Genomic DNA, 17,287 nt, shown 5'->3' with positions numbered 1-17,287 from the left:
TGAGAGAGCTGGGCTGGGTCAGCCTGGAGAAGAGAAGGCTCCTGAAGGGGAGACCTGAGAGCAGCTCCAGTGCCTAAAGGGGCTGCAGGAAACCTGGAGAGGGGCTTGGGACAAGGGCCTGTAGGGACAGGCCAAGGGGAATGGCTTGAACCTGCCAGAGGGGAGACTGAGCTGAGCTCTTAGGCAGAAGCTCTTCCCTGTGAGGGTGCTGAGGCGCTGGCCCAGGGTGCCCAGAGAAGCTGTGGCTGCCCCATCCCTGGCAGTGTTCAAGGCCAGGTTGGACACAGGGGCTTGGAGCAAGCTGCTCCAGTGGAAGGGGTCCCTGCCCGTGGCAGGGGTTGGAGCTGGATGAGCTCTAAGGCCCCTTCAACCCAAACCAGTCTGAGATTCTAGGATTTTCCATCTCCCAAATCTCTGATAGACTGGAGAAGCCAGGTGTAAACCATGTGCAGGCTCCAGCTCAGGGGGTATATACAGAAGGTACGCATGTAAAGGAGGAACATATGTAAACGAGGGTCACATAAAGGAGGAATATCTTTGCCAGAGTTTTCCCTCCATGTGTTTATTGGGAGGATGAATAATCACGAGCAGTTTTGCAGCTGTTTTCCCACAGGGAAGTCTCGGGGGTGCACGGCATTCTGCACTGCATGCCAAGGAAGCAAAGCAGTTAGAAGCTGTTATCCACTGCGTAATGCTACAAGCCAGCATAAAAAATCATTCAGATATGGTCAGATGGTTTGTTTGAACACAGTATTAACAGTATGAGCTCTCACAGATGGCTGCTCGCCTCCTTGAAGGGGATGAGCATGGGTTGATGCCAGCAGTTTTTGGGGGAAGCCCTTTGCAGTTTGGTTTGCACTTAAGGTCAAGGGAGCTCGTCCTGATCCCGTGTTGTGCTGCACACAGGGATCACGGTCTTGGCGTCCAACACACCCACTGAGTGTTCATTTGGGCCTCCACATGCAGTGTTATCTTCATGCCGGGGGCTCAGGACCACCAAACCTCAAGGAGGAGGATGCACACAGGATGGAAATTTCACTTATTTAGCACCTTTTGCCAAAGTAATTCCAGGTCTTTGCGTGCTGGGATGAATCCTGCAGCCCTATATTAACATTAACCCACTTTCCAGCACAACAAAGACACAAAGCAGTGGGGTGAGAATCACTATGCCAAGGAGGGGCTCCCCCAGCCCGACCCGCACTCCATGCTGCCAGAGTGGACCATGTGCGAAGGGAAGGTGGGAAGAGATGGACTGTGCCAGCTTGCCCCAACCTCCAACAGCTTCCAAGACACAAAACTAGCCGGAAACCCACAGCCATACCTCGAGGAGGTCCATGTCACTGCTCACTCCCCTCCGGGACCAGACTGGGGCTGTGGGTGGGCACCTGCTGTAACGTGGCTCCTTGTCACATCTTCAAGTACAGTTCAATGCAAAGGACTTGCACGGCTGGAGGGGATCCCCCAGTCCTGGCCCCAGCCCCGCTGCAGCCGCAGCCCGGCTCCCACAGCGCCCTCCCGCACCCGCTGCTTGCCCCTGGCCACCTCAGTCCCCCCTTTCCTACCCCCGCCTCACCCGCAGCCGCTGACTCGTTGCCCTGGCGACAGGCCCCGCCCCGCCGCGTCCCCCCGCAGCAGCGGTAGGACTACGTCATCAGGCGGCGACGCCGCTCGGAGCGCGATGGCGGACCCTGGCGGCGCGGGCCGGGAGGAGCTTGGGGCCGGCGCCGCCGCACAGGAGCCGCCGCCCGCGGCCCCTTCCCCCTCGGACGATGGCTCGGCCATGGCTGCGGAGGAGCCGGCGGTCGCGGAGGTGACAGGCGAGGGCGAAACGGGAGAGGCCGGTGGGGGCGGCGAGCCGAAGGGGGACGTGCCGGACGGAGAGGTGAGGCCGGGCCGGGTACGCGGGGAGCGGGATCCGGGCGGACTGTAGGGCCGCCGAGCCGAGCGCTGCGCTCTCGCCCAGGTGAGGAGCGCAGAGAGGGAGGTGGTGGACGGCGAGGACCCCAGCCTGCAGCCGTCCGCGGCCAAGAAGGTGAAGCTGGAGCTGAAGGAGAGGAAGGAGAAGAAGCACAAGGTGGACGAGGACGAAATCCAGAAAATGCAGTGAGTGCAGGAGCTCAGCGGGGCCGGGGGACGTCGGTGCTCGGGGTTTGCTGCTGGATGGGCGGTAATCACTGAATACAGAGGGGAACTCTTCATCAGGGACTGTAGCGATAGGACAAGCGGCAATGGGATCAAACTGAAACAGGGGAAGTTCAGGTTGGATAAAAGGGATAAGTTTTTCCCTGGAAGGTGTCCCTGCCCGTGACAGGGGTTTGGAACTGGACAAACTTTAAGGTTCCTTCAACACAAACCAGTCTGGGATTTTGTAATTCTGTGACTGAATCCGTGTGCGAGCCCGTGGTGAGCAATGGCTGTAGCTGCATCCTGGATCCCTCCTGAACGGGCCCAGCCCGTTTGTGTTACAAACCTGAGCACTGCCTTCCCCTTCCTGGCTCTGTTGCAGGAGGCTCGGGAGGGTCAAAGGGCTTTGCAGGACTGTTGCAGCAGCCTGAAGAGCTTCAGGCTTCTATTGTAATTTTTGCTGTAAATAATCAATGCTCTCCATGCAGAATACTGGTCTCTTCCTTTTCTGAAGAACAGCTGAACCGTTATGAGATGTACCGGCGCTCTGCTTTCCCCAAAGCTGCCATTAAACGGGTATGACATCAGTAATGCTTCACCACAGACTGAGTCTGAGCAGTGCAAGCAAGCTGAGCCTTACTAAGCCTGGCTGGGGTCTTATCTGGGCCTTGGTGTGCTCTCCTCCAGTTGCATCTCAGCCCCTGTGGCTCAGACCGTTGTCCTCGGCTCGGCTGATCTCATTATGTCCCAGCTCAGTGCCCTTGCATGGCTTATGCAGTTAAATCAGAATTTATGTTAAAGTGATGCTGGTTTGGGGGGTGTGAGGCAATGGGAAGAAGCAGTGGCTGGTTCAGAGTCAGCAGGTGAATGAGCAAAGCTAAAACCTTGACAGCCGGCATCTGCCCAGACCTGTAGATCTAATTCTAAAGATCGGTCACTGCTGTTCTGGGCCTTTCATGAGCTGTCAGTTGATACTTGCCAGGCTCAAACTGCTAAATATGAGTTAAAATGCTTCACCATTGCCATGTGTACCTCACTCAGCTGACTATCCTCCTCTCATCCAGCTGATCCAGTCCATCACCGGCACCTCTGTCTCTCAGAATGTGGTTATCGCCATGTCTGGCATTTCCAAGGTCTTTGTTGGGGAGGTGGTGGAGGAAGGTAAGTGGCAGATGTTGAGGAGAAAGAGAAAAAGATGGGGTGAATGCATTGCATGCAGCAGAGCAGGACAATGGAGTAAAGCTGGATGATTTTGGTTGCTGCTCTATGGGGCCCTCTGACCTTCCAAATGCTGTGGTTAAGAGCCAAGCTAAGAAGGGTGGTGTGTGGTGTTGCCATTAGTCCCCTCTAAGCCTGTTGGTGTCACTGCTCACCCATCAGCAGAGACTGGTGACCACTGAGCTCCTGGTTTATCTCTTCTGAGGAGAACTTAGCTCTTGCAAGTCAGCCTGTGAGCAGGCTGCAACGGGGCAGTAAGGATGTTCTCTTGGTACTGCTGTGGATAAATTCAGCCCAGAGGGAAATTAGATATTTAAGTCTCTTAAACCTGTAAATATTTTCCATTCATAGGAAGAGCCAGGATCTTTCTGGGACATGAGCTGGGAGGCTGACCAGCTGTGTCCCTGCTTTGCAGTTTGTATAGACTTGTCAGGCAGAATGTAGCCTGTGTGTGCTGGGGTCACCCTTACCAGGGCCTGCTGCTGTCTCTGAGGTGCTGGGTTGCCTGAGGTGGTTTCGTTAAGCAGCTTCAGTGCTGTCCTTGGTTGTTTCCTATGGTTAACTGCTTTATGTCCTCGGCAGGAGGTGTGAATGATACTTGAAATGATAGAAAAGAAACTGGTCTGTAAGTCCACTTCTGTCACTGCCGTACACAACACCCCAAAACACACCATCCAGCCCAGGGGTGGCTTTAGAGCAGAAAGTTTAAATAGTAAGTGCTTGTGTGGCTCCAACCAGCATATGCCTTAGTAGCTAAGTGGTTTGCTCTGGTCTGGTATCGATGCCCTTTGGACTGACTTTTCACTCAAAGAGAAGCCCAAAAAGCAGTTTCATTCTTGTGTGTTAACAAACTAACTGTGAGCTGTAAACCCCAAACAATAATGTTAACTGTTGCCTTTAAAGTTCAAACAGTAGGAGATGGGCTAAGCTTAACTGTCTTGCTTATGGGAACTCTTCTTGGTTTTTGATGTGTAGCACTGGACGTGTGTGAGAAGTGGGGGGAGCTGCCACCTCTGCAGCCCAAACACATGCGGGAAGCGGTCAGGAGGCTGAAGGCACGAGGACAGATCCCCAATTCCAAGTATAAAAAGATCATCTTCCACTGAAGTGTCCTAACAGCAGCAAGAGAAGACAGAAATGGAAACAAGCTTCCTGTTGTGAACCTCACGAGAGTCACAGCAGAGCTACGGGACTGGAGCTCCTGCAGGAGCGTTGTGGAGAGCCTTGAGGGACTGCAGGGAGGCTTCAGGCCATCGCTGCTACAGTCTGGCATGGGATTGGAGCCACATCCCTGACCTGGAGCCTTGAGCAACTCTGCTTCAGCAAAGCAGGGGCAGGACCGTTCAAGGCCTTCAGTGTATTTTTACCCCCCAGGATCCTACTTTCTGCTGGCACAGATGTAGTGCTGTCCACATACAGCAGTGTCTGGGTTTGTACATTAAACTTATTACTGTGTTCTTAGTCTTGCTGGGAAGTGCCAGTTGGGGTTTGATTTGAAGCAGGGGGAGCGCAACATGATGATCAGTGCCAACCAACCCTGATGTGTTCAGGAGGCTTCCCCTTGCTTCAGGCATGTGGCGGTCAGTAGTGTAAGCAGGGGAACCACACTGAGAGCTGATGCTTCCAAAGGTGGTGCTGGGGCAGTCCTCACTCAGCTCTTCCCAGAGCCAGTTTTATGGAGCTGTCAAGAAAAACAGTAGGAAAGGAAGGTGAAGGGCAGGGAAAGGGGGATTGGAAAAGCATGAGCCTGGAAGAAAGTTAATAGGTTTAATTTCTTTTCATGGTTCATAGAACCAATAAAGGCATGAGTGGAAATACACTGCAACAGAGTTCCAGTACTCAGCCAGGACAGATTTGCTCATTACCCAACTATATGTACACTAGTCCCCTGTGAGCCTGATACAGTCTTTTCACTGTCCAGCTCATTACACAAAGGAATTCCTGAGGTCTTGGAGCAGCCGAGGGGATTGGGAATGGGGGGAAGAGGCACCTCCGCACTCCTCAACCATAAGGCTTTCCAGTGGCTCACACATGCAGCTGATGGAGGCATCAAGCTCCCAGTACCATGTGCTGGTGGTGCTGTTAAGGATGGCCCTGGGAGATCCTTGCTTGCAGCACTGACTGGCTGCTCCTTGCTGGAGGCAGCTGCCTCTGGGACCCCCAAATTCCCTCCCTAGCCCCTTCCCCAGCTAAAGCCCCTTGGTACAGCAGGGCCAGCCCCATCTTCATACTCACAAGCTGCACTTGGGGCCATCCCAGCCCATCCCTCATGGCAGCCTTTGGAAACCTGCCCCAACCCCATCCTCACTTCACGAGGTGAGGTTCCCTGATACTGCTCCCAGGGTTCTCCAGCCCACAGCTGGAGCCCCTGGGAACAGCAGAATTCCGTGATTCCACAGGCATTGCCAGATCTCACCAGTGTCCCTGCAGAGGGATGGATCCAGCCTTCCCTGTATTGCTTTGGTGGAATGTGCAGAGCGATCTCAGTGAGAGACACACTGGTGGTCTCCCCAGTAGTTAATGGTGTGGTGCTTGGTGCCCCACACGCTCGAAGCATCCTTCATCCCACCCTGTGATAAAAGGGTGGCTCCATCACATCAAGTAGTTTGGTTTTATGTAAATGCACACAAAAAACTAAGATTTCTGTATTTCCCTGTACAACAGGAACTATTAACACAAATCCTATACACAGGACACACACGGAAGGAAGACCCAAATGGAAAACCAGGGGATCAGCAGCTTCAGGAGTTGGAATCCCATGGGAATTACAAATAAATAACTGTGCCCACCAGTTAGAACTCTTAAAAAAAAACCAAAACAAATTCATGGAAATAAGTTAAAACCCAAAATAAGTTTAAAAAAATGGAGCAACAAGAAAAAAGGTCAAATATCATCACTATTAACAATTGTACAACAAATGATATACATATATACATACACAGAGACATCATTCCCTTAGCCTATGGACCATCCCTAGAAAAGTTTGTTGAGTCCACCCCATCCATGACCTGGGGCTCCATCTGTCCTGACAGTCTCTCTGGGCAGGAAAGATGCATGGTGTGTGGTTTGGCTCCCAAGTGTCTGACCCCACCAAAAAAGGACCTGACCCAAAACACAAAACCCCCTAAAACCCAAAATGAACAAAATGAAACTGCACCCCCAGCCCATGCCCCTCTTCCCACGTGTGTGTGTGTCCCCCAAAAAAACCCACAACTCAAAACCCAAATCAAAATGAAAGAAAAGTCCAGGACAAGCTGTGCGAGGTGCCATCTGATGATCCTTGCTCAGTTCTGTGCTCACCAGGACAAGTCTGGGATTCTTTGCTGCTTCTGGCCAGGAGCCGCCTGGAGCTGTCACTTGCCAGGCTCCTGGATGAGGCTGTGCAGGTGGATGTCGGCTGTCTCCTGGGGCAGCTGAAGGGCTTGCAGCCACGTGTGGTTGAAAATGTCCTCCAGGGATGGTCTGTCGGAAGCGTGCAGGGATAAACACCACCGGATGAGGTGCTGGCACTCTGGGGAGAGAACCGGGACCTGCCGTCACAGGATGCTCATGTAGCCGGAGCCATCTCCCAAACCCCGTTCTCCCCTGTGCCGCGAGGCCGGGTACCCACCGACAGAGACCCGGCGCCGGAAGAAGAGCTCCCCGCCGATGATGTCCTCGTCACGCTCAAAGGGGACATCTCCACAGACCATGTCATAAAGCAGCACTCCCAGTGACCAGATGGCCGCTGGACGGCCATGGCAAGGGACCCACTCCGGCGGGCTGTACACGCGTGTTCCTATGGGATACAGGCACAGCTCAGCAGGCGGATGCATCCCTGGGATCGCAGAGGCTGCACCAGTGGCCCCACGGGGACACACACACTGTGTCACCCGCTCCCCGTCATCAGCACGTGACTCTTGTTGACAAACTTTGGGTTGTAAGGAAAAGCCGCCGGTGCCGGAAGATGGCAGCACGGAACCGGGGGAGCACCGACCGTTACTGGCGAGGCTGATGCTGCGCCGGGGATCCTGTGCCCTCTGCCCTGGGTTTGCTGCTGTTCTCCCCTACCCACCCCCACCAGTACCAGGCATCCCCCAACCAGGGAAAGCTCGGCTGTCCACCAGCACAGCCCCAACGGTGCTTGGGCATCCCCCAGTCCATGGGATGCTCCAGGGCCCTCCTGCCTGGCCACAACAGTACCGTGCTGCCCTGCCCCGAGGATGCTCCGGTGCCGCCCTGCTCGGACCCATCGGTACCAGGCATTCCCCGCCCGGTGGCACCGCGTTCTCCGGTGACTCCCGCTTTCCCCTCCCGCTGTCCCGGTGGTCCCGCACTCACCAGCTCGCCCCACGAGGAGATGCGGTCCCGAGCCACGTGTTTGATCGCCACCTGCAAGCCAAGGGCAGCGTTGGGCTGAGCTGGCCCCCGCCGCGCCGCCTCCCCGCCCCAGCGCCAGCCCCGCCACTTACCGGGGCGCTGTCGGACAGGCGGACCCCCGAGTACACGGACCCGAAGCCGCCGCTCCCCAGCAGCGGTCCCACGCGGTAAAGCTGCTCCAGGGGCTCCTTCTCCTTCCCTGCGCGCCAGACGCGGCCGTTACCGCTGCAGCCGGGGCTCCAACCGGCCCCTACCCGCCGCCCCGGGCCGAGCGGAGCCGGGCCGTTACCGCCCTTACCCGCTTGCAGCTTCGCGGCGTGCAGCTCCCCGCCGGTCCCGGAGCGCAGATGGGCCAACGAGCTAATTTTCGAGAGCAGCATCCCGCTCCCCTCGCCCGACCGGGGCCGGTCCCGGCACCTTCACAACCGCAGCGCGCGTGTGGCGGCGGCCCATAGCCAGCCCCGGGCGTAGCGGGCCCTGAGGGCGGGCGGGGGAACGCCAGGAGGCGGCGCTGCCTCTCCACAGCCAGCGGCGGGGCCCGCCCAGCGCCACCACAGCCGGGAACGGGAGAGCGGAGCAGCGCGGGACCCAGTGGGGCGGCGGGAGGAGCCCCGGGCTGCGGGTCGCGTCCGCGCTCTCAACGGCATCATCCCCGCGTGCCCAGGGCGCCCGCCGCCACCGGCCTTAACGGCCGCGATCAACGGCCGGCGGGTGTGGGGCCCTGCCCAGCCTCTGACCGGGCTCGTTCGCCCCCCGCTCTCCACGGCCGCGGGGAGCTTATTCCTCACTTTATCCCTTTTTCCTTAAGCCCCGCCGGTTGCCGGGGTTGCCCCCCAAGGGCACACGCGTGCCTGTGCGCCAGCTCAGGTCGGCTGAGGTGGCTGCTTCAGTGTGAAACGGGAGTTGTTTCTGTTTGGGGCTTGCGTAACCCCCTCCTAACTAAGAAACACGGTGTCTGAGTTCACAAAAACATGACCCTGGAGGAAGGGCACCAAAGCTTGGGAAAGGATGAAAGAAACACTCGGATAAGCCCCTTTAAAAATACTTTTCTTTAGCTGAAGCTGCTACGTTTGACTCAACTGTACACAGGGAAAGGGCTGCAGTTGGTTTTTTTACAGTGAATAAGTAGAGGTTTTCCTCCTATAAAGCCCCAGGAACTCTCACTTGGTCTAAGTGATGTCTTTATCCTCTCCTACCAAAGGGCAGTGAACTCCCCATCATGGAGTAACAAGGGGTGAAAACCCCTTTTCCTTTCCTCCAGCCCGTGTGCGCAGTCCCTGTGCCACAATGTGCTGGTGATGGGCAGCATGGAGGGGAGCCATGGGCAGCCATGCTGCAGCTGCACACCTTCAGGTTTCCCATCTCATCTGCCATGGCTCCTTCCCCATGGCAGAGGTCTGGGACATGAATCTGGTGGCTCTCGGCCTTGTGAAGGTCTCACTGCTCAGGAAAAGCAGAGCACAGGGGATCAAACAAGATCCTTTTCCAGCACCCAGAACTTGGCTGCGCTTGGTCACACAGGCAGGACAAGATGGGACCTTAGCAGAACAATACTGTGCTCTGACCCCAGGAGATGGTACCTTGGCAGGACAAAATCATACTTTAGAAGGACAAGATGTCAACTGGGCAGGGAAAGATGGTAACCAGGCAGGGAAAGATTGTGCCCACGCCGGACTTTTCCAGCCCCACCTCAGGAAAAGATATTAAATGAGGGAGAATAAGATGGTGCCCAGGCAGGACAAGATGGAGCCTGGGCATGACAAGAGGGTGTACCTTAGAAGGACAGGGTTGTACCTTAGAAGGATAAAACAAGAGGGTGCACCTTAGAAAGACAAAATAGCACCTCAGCAGGACAAAACAGTACTTTAGAAGGACAAGATTGTGCCCTGGCTCCAGAAGAAGGCAGGATGAAAGTGTAACTTGGAAAAACAAGATGGCGCCCAGGCAGGACAAGATGGCTCCTGGGCAGGACAATATGGTGCCCGGGCAGGACTCAGTGGTGCTCAGCAGCGGGATCTCGTCAGGGGACACGATGCCGCTCTTCCCTTCCTGCAGCACAAGCTCAGTGAGCACAAAATCCCCATCAAGAGGCAGACTCGAGCTGGTGTCAGTGTCTCCCAGGGATGGTCTGTCGGACCTGTTTGCCTCACAGCTTTGGCGGCCGGCTGACAGCTCTGCTCCTCTGCTCGTCACTCAGATGCACATGTGCTGTGTGTCACTCCAGGTTGGCTGAAGTGGCTGCTTCAGTGTGAAACAGGAGCTGTTGTTTCAGTTTTGGGGTTGCTTAACCCCTTCCTAACCATAAGAAAAAGGTTGACTGAGGACATAAAACCATTACCCTGGAGGAAGGGCACCAACGGCTTGGGAAAGGATGCAGAAAAGATTTGCTGGCTCTTGGCCTTGTGAAGGTCTCACTGCCCAGGAAAAGCAGGGGACAGGGGATCAAATATGATCCTTTTCCAGCACCCAAAACTTGGCTTCACTTGGTCACCAGACAGGACAAAATGGCACCTGAGCAGGACAAGATGGCGCCTGACAGGACAAGATGGCACCTGGGTAGGCCAAGATAGTACCTTAGAAGGACAAAATGGTACCTTGTAGGAACAAGATTGTCCTCTGATGCCAGAAGATGGTACCCCGGCAGGGCAAGATTGTATCTGGAAGGACAGGATAGTGCCCGCGCAGGACAAGATGGTGCTCAGCAGCAGGGTCATGTCAGGGAACACGATGCCCCTCTGCCCTTCCTGCAGTACAAGCCCAGTGGGGACAAAATGAGCACCCAGCCCCGCGCTGGACCTGCTCGGCTGTTCTGCGGTGAGGTTTCTAAGAAACACCCCAGCCGTTGGTGAGCGCTGACGGGAAGGGTTGGGTCGAGCGCAGCCTGCAGCCACGCTGCCTGCGATAGTGCTTTGGGGGTGCTAGGGGAGATGGCGGCCACCCGAGGGGCCCGGGCCCCTCACAGCCACAGCAGCCTGGAGAGGAGGGTTGCTGCTGCCTGAGAGCAGCTTCCTGGAGGGCCTGGGGCAGAAGTGAGAGAGGAGGTTCAATACAAGCCACATCTCAAAATAGGCCTAAACTCTGAGGGTGTTTGGAGCTGCGCTTCCTGCTCCTCGCAGCCCCAAAGAGGAGATGAAAGATGCAGCTGAGCTAAAAAAGAGAAAGAAGAAACCCAGAGTGAAGATTTCTGCGGAAGGCAGAGGCTCACCAGTGACCCACACACCAGTCACCACACCAGGCTGGCACTTGCCTCCAGGGCTCCCTGTTCCTCCCGATAGCAGCCCCATGGCTCGGGGAGTGGTGCCGGGCAGCCCAGGGTGAGCTGGGAAAGGGATTGCTCCCTGGGTTTTAAGCAAGAGAGTCCTGGGGCAAGCCGAGGGAAGGAGGGTCCTGTTGTGCTCGAGCTGTATGGAGACTGTAGGTTGGAAAGCAACCTGCAGAAAGGGAAACGTGCCCCTTCTCTGAGCAGACACACAGCACTGTGCACACAGCCGCAGGGGACCCTGAGGTGAAGCAGGAGCAGTGCTTCAAATTCAGCACAAAAATTAATAAAATGATAAAATTCCAAGAAAGAGCAACAAATAAACAAAGGACCCAAACCCAGCAGCCCTGACACCAAAGCGCCGCAGAGCTGGAAGTGGGGTTTGACAGTTCGGAGAGTAAAAGCTCGAGCAAAGCGTTAACCACTGCTGACTTCTCGTAATCCCAAGATCAACTTCCTCTGGCTCCACGCTCACCGCAGCCGAGCTGGAGGTGGGGACAGCCCGTGGCGGCTTCCTTCACCCACCAGCACCCAGCATGCAGCACCCGCTCTGTGCCAGCAGAGCCGGAGCAACAGGATCTGCCTTACCAAAACTGACTTTGGCCGACAACATCCGGCGTCTCAGCGGGGTGCTTTGATGTTTGTTTACTTGCCAAACCCAGCACATGCTCCACACCAGCCTGCGGATGGATGGAAACAAAAAGGGCTCCAGCACCTTGATCTCTCCCAAGAGATCTGTCAGGAGCAGTGAATGCTGGAAACACCCTGCGAAGGGATGGATGCAGCCTTCCCGCTGGTGCTTTCAGCTGCGGGTCCTGGTTAACGCGGCCCAGCAGCCGTTGAGTCAGTCCCGATGGGGGACACACTAGTGGTCCCTGCAGTAGCCACAATGTGGTGCCCAGTACCCTGCACGCTCACAGCATCCTTTATCCCACCCTGCGATAAAGGGATGGCTCCATCACATCAAGTGGTTCATTTTTATTTAAAACCGCATAAAAAAAATAAGATTTCTGAGTTCCCCTGTACAATATGAACTATTAACACAAATCCCGCCGGCTCTGCAGTCGGCTACACATCAAGACTTACACAGACAGCCTGGGCCAGCTCCCCCGGCCCAGCCCCAAACAAGACACCCCTGGAGACAACCAAACCTCATCTGCAGACTGAGAACCTCCCCGTGGCAGGGAAACAGCAGCAACCACAACTATGGGCACAGGGAGCTGGGGGCAGGCAGCTGCTCCACACCTCCGTCTGGCTGCTGACAGGAACACCACGGACCTGGGGGCAGACACAGGACACACACGGAGGAAAGACCCAAATGGAAAACCAGGGGATCAGCAGCTGCAGGAGCAAGGCGCGGGTTGGAAACCCATGGGAATTATAAATAAATAAATAACTTTGCCCACCGGCTAGAACTCTTTAAAAACAAAACAAAACAACAAATTCATGAAAATAAGTTAAAAACCAAAACGGGAGCAAGAAAAAAGGCCAAATCTTATCGCTATTAACAACTGTACAACAAACTCTGCTCCTCTCTAACTTTGTCCATATTTACAGCTCTGTTGGTTTGCATTGTTTGTGCATTCATGAGGGCACAGAGAAGCAAGGAACCCCAGACAAATCCACGTGAGATGGAGGCACAGGAGGCATCGCCCGGCTGGGCACCTGCGTGTCCTCTGACCTTCTTGGGAAGGAGCTGTATGGCCAAGGCGAGTCTCGGAAAAGCACCAGAGTAGGAAAATTCAAGTATTTCCTCCAGCACAGCCCAGATGGCAACTGAAGGCACTCGAGCAGGGGGACAGAGGAGAAGAGGCACCACCCTGGACCTGCCCCCTGCGATCAATTCTTCCCTGTTGAAGCTTTTCTCACAAGAAGGTCCCTGTGCCTCTTGTGTTCCTGAATTCAGCAGGTCAGGAGACCCTTGGGAGCCTCCAAACCCAGACACAAAACAGAAACAAAACAAAACAGAGAAAACAAAACAACGACAACAAAAATGAAACACAAAACCTACAGCCAACCCCCAAACCCAGCTCCCTGATAAAACCCACCCCCAAAAAAGCCCAAATCGCCCAAGATCCCAAACCTCCCTAAAACACCAGCCAACCCCAAAACTCTACCCCAGTCCCCCCGAAACCCAAACCGGACAAAGCCAAACCCTGAGCTCCCCCTGAACACAAAACAGAACAAACCAAAACAAAGCAAACTAAACAGAACAACACAAAGTCCAGGGCAGCCAGGCCGCATGGCGGCCACTGGTGCTTGGAAGACGAGGTCCAGGACAAGCTGTGCGAGGTGCCATCTGATGATCCTTGCTCAGTTCTGTGCTCACCAGGACAAGTCTGGGATTCTTTGCTGCTTCTGGCCAGGAGCCGCCTGGAGCTGTCACTTGCCAGGCTCCTGGATGAGGCTGTGCAGGTGGATGTCGGCTGTCTCCTGGGGCAGCTGAAGGGCTTGCAGCCACGTGTGGTTGAAAATGTCCTCCAGGGATGGTCTGTCGGAAGCGTGCAGGGATAAACACCACCGGATGAGGTGCTGGCACTCTGGGGAGAGAACAGGGACCTGCCGTCACAGGATGCTCATGTAGCCGGAGCCATCTCCCAAACCCCGTTCTCCCCTGTGCCGCGAGGCCGGGTACCCACCGACAGAGACCCGGCGCCGGAAGAAGAGCTCCCCGCCGATGATGTCCTCGTCACGCTCAAAGGGGACATCTCCACAGACCATGTCATAAAGCAGCACTCCCAGTGACCAGATGGCCGCTGGACGGCCATGGTAGCGGTGGTAGCGGACCCACTCCGGCGGGCTGTACACGCGTGTTCCTATGGGATACAGGCACAGCTCAGCAGGCGGATGCATCCCTGGGATTGCAGAGGCTGCACCAGTGGCCCCACGGGGACACACACACTGTGTCACCCGCTCCCCGTCATCAGCACGTGACTCTTGTTGACAAACTTTGGGTTGTAAGGAAAAGCCGCCGGTGCCGGAAGATGGCAGCACGGAACCGGGGGAGCACCGACCGTTACTGGCGAAAAACCCGCCAGGGGTGGGGAAAACCCACCCACCCCCACCTCAGCCACTGAGAAATCATCATAACAAGCCACGGCGGATGAAGTGAGCAGAGCAGCCCCAGCGCTTCCATGCCTGCAAACCCAACCGGCCCTAGCACAGGTTTGGCAACCCCCAGCCAGGGGCAGGGCGGATGGCAGAGGCTGTCGGCTCCCGTTTCACAACATCCGCCCCGCGCCAAAAAGCAACTTGGCAGCTGCTGGAGAATGAACTCCCCCTCCAGCAACGCAGGGAACTGCCGGTGCCCAGCCAGGCTGGGCCCTGCACTGCCCGGGACCGGGAGCATCCCCCCAGCTCTGGGCTCACCGTCAAATTCGGTGTAGGCCGTGTCCTTGAGGAAGGTGCTGGAGCCAAAGTCGATGAGCTTCAGCTCTCCAGTGGACAGGTTGATGATGATGTTCTCATCCTTGATGTCTCGGTGCACGACGCCGCAGCTGTGGCAGTGTCGCACAGCCTCCAGCACCTGGAGGAACAGCCCCCGTGCCAGGTCCTCAGGCAGGAACCTCCGCTCTGTGATGAAGTCAAACAGATCCTGCGACGGCTCCGGACGCTCCAGCACCAGCACGAAGCTGTCAGGCAGCTCAAACCAGTCCAGGAGGTGGATGATGGCGCTGCAGCCAGAGCCCACCTTCTTCAGCATGGCTATCTCCATTGGTACTCGAGTGCCGTTGGGCTGCGGGGGACCATGATGCTATCAGCTGGGCTGATGCTGCACCAGGGGTCTGGTGCCCCCTGCCCCGGGGTTGCTGCTACCCACTGGTACCGGGCATCCCCCAGCCTGGGGAAAGCTCCAGTGTCTCCCTGCCCAGCCCCTACTGTGCTTGGGCATTTCCCGGTCCAAGGGATACTCCAGTATTCTCCTGCCCACCCCCACCAGTACCAGGCATCCCCCAACCAGGGAAAGCTCGGCTGTCCACCAGCACAGCCCCAACGGTGCTTGGGCATCTCCCAGTCCATGGGATGCTCCAGGGCCCTCCTGCCTGGCCACAACAGTACCGTGCTGCCCTGCCCCGAGGATGCTCCGGTGCCGCCCTGCTCGGACCCATCGGTACCAGGCATTCCCCGCCCGGTGGCACCGCGTTCTCCGGTGACTCCCGCTTTCCCCTCCCGCTGTCCCGGTGGTCCCGCACTCACCAGCTCGCCCCACGAGGAGATGCGGTCCCGAGCCACGTGTTTGATCGCCACCTGCAAGCCAAGGGCAGCGTTGGGCTGAGCTGGCCCCCGCCGCGCCGCCTCCCCGCCCCAGCGCCAGCCCCGCCACTTACCGGGGCGCTGTCGGACAGGCGGACCCCCGAGTACACGGACCCGAAGCCGCCGCTCCCCAGCAGCGGTCCCACGCGGTAAAGCTGCTCCAGGGGCTCCTTCTCCTTCCCTGCGCGCCAGACGCGGCCGTTACCGCTGCAGCCGGGGCTCCAACCGGCCCCTACCCGCCGCCCCGGGCCGAGCGGAGCCGGGCCGTTACCGCCCTTACCCGCTTGCAGCTTCGCGGCGTGCAGCTCCCCGCCGGTCCCGGAGCGCAGATGGGCCAACGAGCTAATTTTCGAGAGCAGCATCCCGCTCCCCTCGCCCGACCGGGGCCGGTCCCGGCACCTCCGCAGCCGCACCGGGCTCCGGTGGCTCGGAGCCGGCAGTCGCGGTGCCGAGCGGCCGGGGCCGGGCGGGGCAGCCCCGGGGCGGAGGCGGCTGCGGGGCGGGGAGGGAGCGGCCGTGGCCCGGCTGCTCCGCACGGCGCCGGGCCCCGTGTGTGGCGGCGGCCCCCGGCCGGCCCCGGGCGTAGCGGGGGCTGGGGGCGGGCCGGGGAGCGCCAGGGGGCGGTGCTGCCGCGCCACAGCCAGCGGCGGGGCCCGCCCAGCGCCGCCACAGCCGGGAGCGGGAGAACCGGGCAGCGCGGGAGTCCCGCGGGGTGGCGGGAGGAGACCCGGGCCTGGGGGCGCAGGGGGGCTCCAGCGCGGGGCACGGCGGAGCAGCGGCTCCGGACTCCGGGGAGAAACCGGCTGCGGGTCTCGTTCCCGCTCTCAACGGCATCACCCCCACGGCCGAGCCGCGGCGCTTCCTGTCCGAGCCCTCCTTGTGGAGCTTACTCCTCACATTATCCCTTTTCCCTGAAGCCTCGCCGCTCCCCGGCGGTGCCCGGCGTCTCTCAGCTCCCATCCCGCCCGCTCCCCCCGCGCCGCCGTTACTTCATCGCGGGCAAACGAGTGTCTAAACTTTTCCCTTTTCTAGTAAAAGTGGCGATGCCAGCTGGGATTCTTGTCTATCAACTCAGTTTTCCCTGTTTTCTCCCGCAGAAGTCACTGGCTGAGATGCTTTCCCGAGTTCCGGAGATAAGATAAATAATTTACTGGATGGAGGTCTCTGATTACTCACTCTATTAGCATTTAGAGCAAAGAGCTCCAGCCACCGGGAGCTGAATTATTCCAGACGAAGCCCATCTGGACTCCCGCACCCGAATGAAACCGAGGAGTTCCCAGCATCCCACACATACTTGTGGGATGAATTGCTTGAAATCGAATGGGATTTACTGGAAATGCTGGTGAGCTCCTGTCTCCTTTAGTATTTCTTGAAAGAAAAATACATAAAGAATAAAACACAACCAAAAAGCAACCCTGAAAGCGATGCCTGGAGCTGCGGCTCAGCCCTCACACCAGCCAGGAAGCGCTTACCACCGCTGTTGCCTCCTTTAGATTTACCAGGAATGCAGCACATCCTCTTTCAGGAACTGAGACAACTAAAAACTTAAAACCTGAAAAACCTACAATTGGGTTTTGCTCAGAAGGTGACATTGATTTTGGGGAAAACTTTGGAAAATCTGACCCTGCAGCCTTCATCCTTTTTTTTTTTTTCCCTGTTTATTTTTACGTATGTTATTGTTGTTATTTGGGATGATGCAAGTTGAGGGTGGAGGAGAGGGGCAGGCAGGCCCTTTCTCCTGCCTTATTCCCACCCAACACCCAAGCATATTTGGGACAACTGGTTCTGCCAGTCAGTGCTCACCCATGGGACAGGGTGACTTAGCATCTGGCCCCAAACCCATTATCAAATTCTTTGCCAGGATGATGAAAGGTACGGATGGGGCTGCCCTGGAAACCCAGCTCTTTATTGACAAACAAAGCTCACCCGGAGCTGCTGGGCCTTCCTGGGGGCTGCCTTCCCCTGACCTCCTTGGGAGGTGTAGCCTTGTCCTCACTCTGCCCCAACCTGCTCATTAGCGTGGATGGGAGCAGCGAGTCTCCTAAACTGGATGAGCTGGGGCCAGATCATCCT

At 57.1% G+C, this 17,287-nt stretch overlaps 3 protein-coding genes across 5 annotated transcripts; 1 reads left to right on the top strand and 2 right to left on the bottom strand.

Annotated features, from left to right (window-relative positions):
* Positions 1 to 1,665: 1,665 nt before the first annotated feature.
* Positions 1,666 to 4,803, top strand: TAF11 (TATA-box binding protein associated factor 11). Its single transcript, XM_080632974.1, has 5 exons — positions 1,666 to 1,882; positions 1,964 to 2,103; positions 2,613 to 2,700; positions 3,189 to 3,285; positions 4,318 to 4,803. Exons 1-5 carry the CDS (start codon positions 1,679 to 1,681, stop codon positions 4,446 to 4,448), a joined length of 660 nt encoding a protein of 219 aa, XP_080489100.1. The 5' UTR covers positions 1,666 to 1,678; the 3' UTR covers positions 4,449 to 4,803.
* Positions 4,804 to 5,223: 420 nt separating this feature from the next.
* On the bottom strand, positions 5,224 to 8,177 carry LOC308229222 (serine/threonine-protein kinase pim-1-like). Its single transcript, XM_080633119.1, has 5 exons — positions 8,000 to 8,177; positions 7,794 to 7,900; positions 7,359 to 7,713; positions 6,953 to 7,120; positions 5,224 to 6,853 (listed from the first exon to the last, which is right to left on the bottom strand). Exons 1-5 carry the CDS (start codon positions 8,079 to 8,081, stop codon positions 6,696 to 6,698), a joined length of 870 nt encoding a protein of 289 aa, XP_080489245.1. The 5' UTR covers positions 8,082 to 8,177; the 3' UTR covers positions 5,224 to 6,695.
* Positions 8,178 to 11,923: 3,746 nt separating this feature from the next.
* Positions 11,924 to 16,595, bottom strand: PIM1 (Pim-1 proto-oncogene, serine/threonine kinase). Of its 3 annotated transcripts, none has more exons than XR_013958350.1 (6): positions 15,289 to 16,595; positions 15,158 to 15,208; positions 14,330 to 14,696; positions 13,600 to 13,776; positions 13,290 to 13,500; positions 11,924 to 12,889 (listed from the first exon to the last, which is right to left on the bottom strand). XR_013958350.1 is itself a non-coding variant. In XM_080632885.1 (6 exons), exons 1-6 carry the CDS (start codon positions 15,574 to 15,576, stop codon positions 13,343 to 13,345), a joined length of 942 nt encoding a protein of 313 aa, XP_080489011.1. In that variant the 5' UTR covers positions 15,577 to 15,933; the 3' UTR covers positions 11,924 to 13,342. The 3 variants fall into 3 exon arrangements, 2 of the variants coding, with proteins under 2 accessions (XP_080489011.1, XP_080489010.1); XM_080632885.1 differs by having other exon boundaries at positions 11,924 to 13,500; positions 15,289 to 15,395; positions 15,495 to 15,933; XM_080632884.1 differs by having other exon boundaries at positions 11,924 to 13,500; positions 15,289 to 16,591.
* Positions 16,596 to 17,287: the final 692 nt, after the last annotated feature.

This window comes from Psittacula echo, assembly GCF_963264785.1.
Source record: "Psittacula echo genome assembly, chromosome: 22".
NCBI classification, from domain to species: domain Eukaryota; kingdom Metazoa; phylum Chordata; class Aves; order Psittaciformes; family Psittacidae; genus Psittacula; species Psittacula echo.
This window is presented reverse-complemented; position numbering and strand designations above follow the sequence as displayed.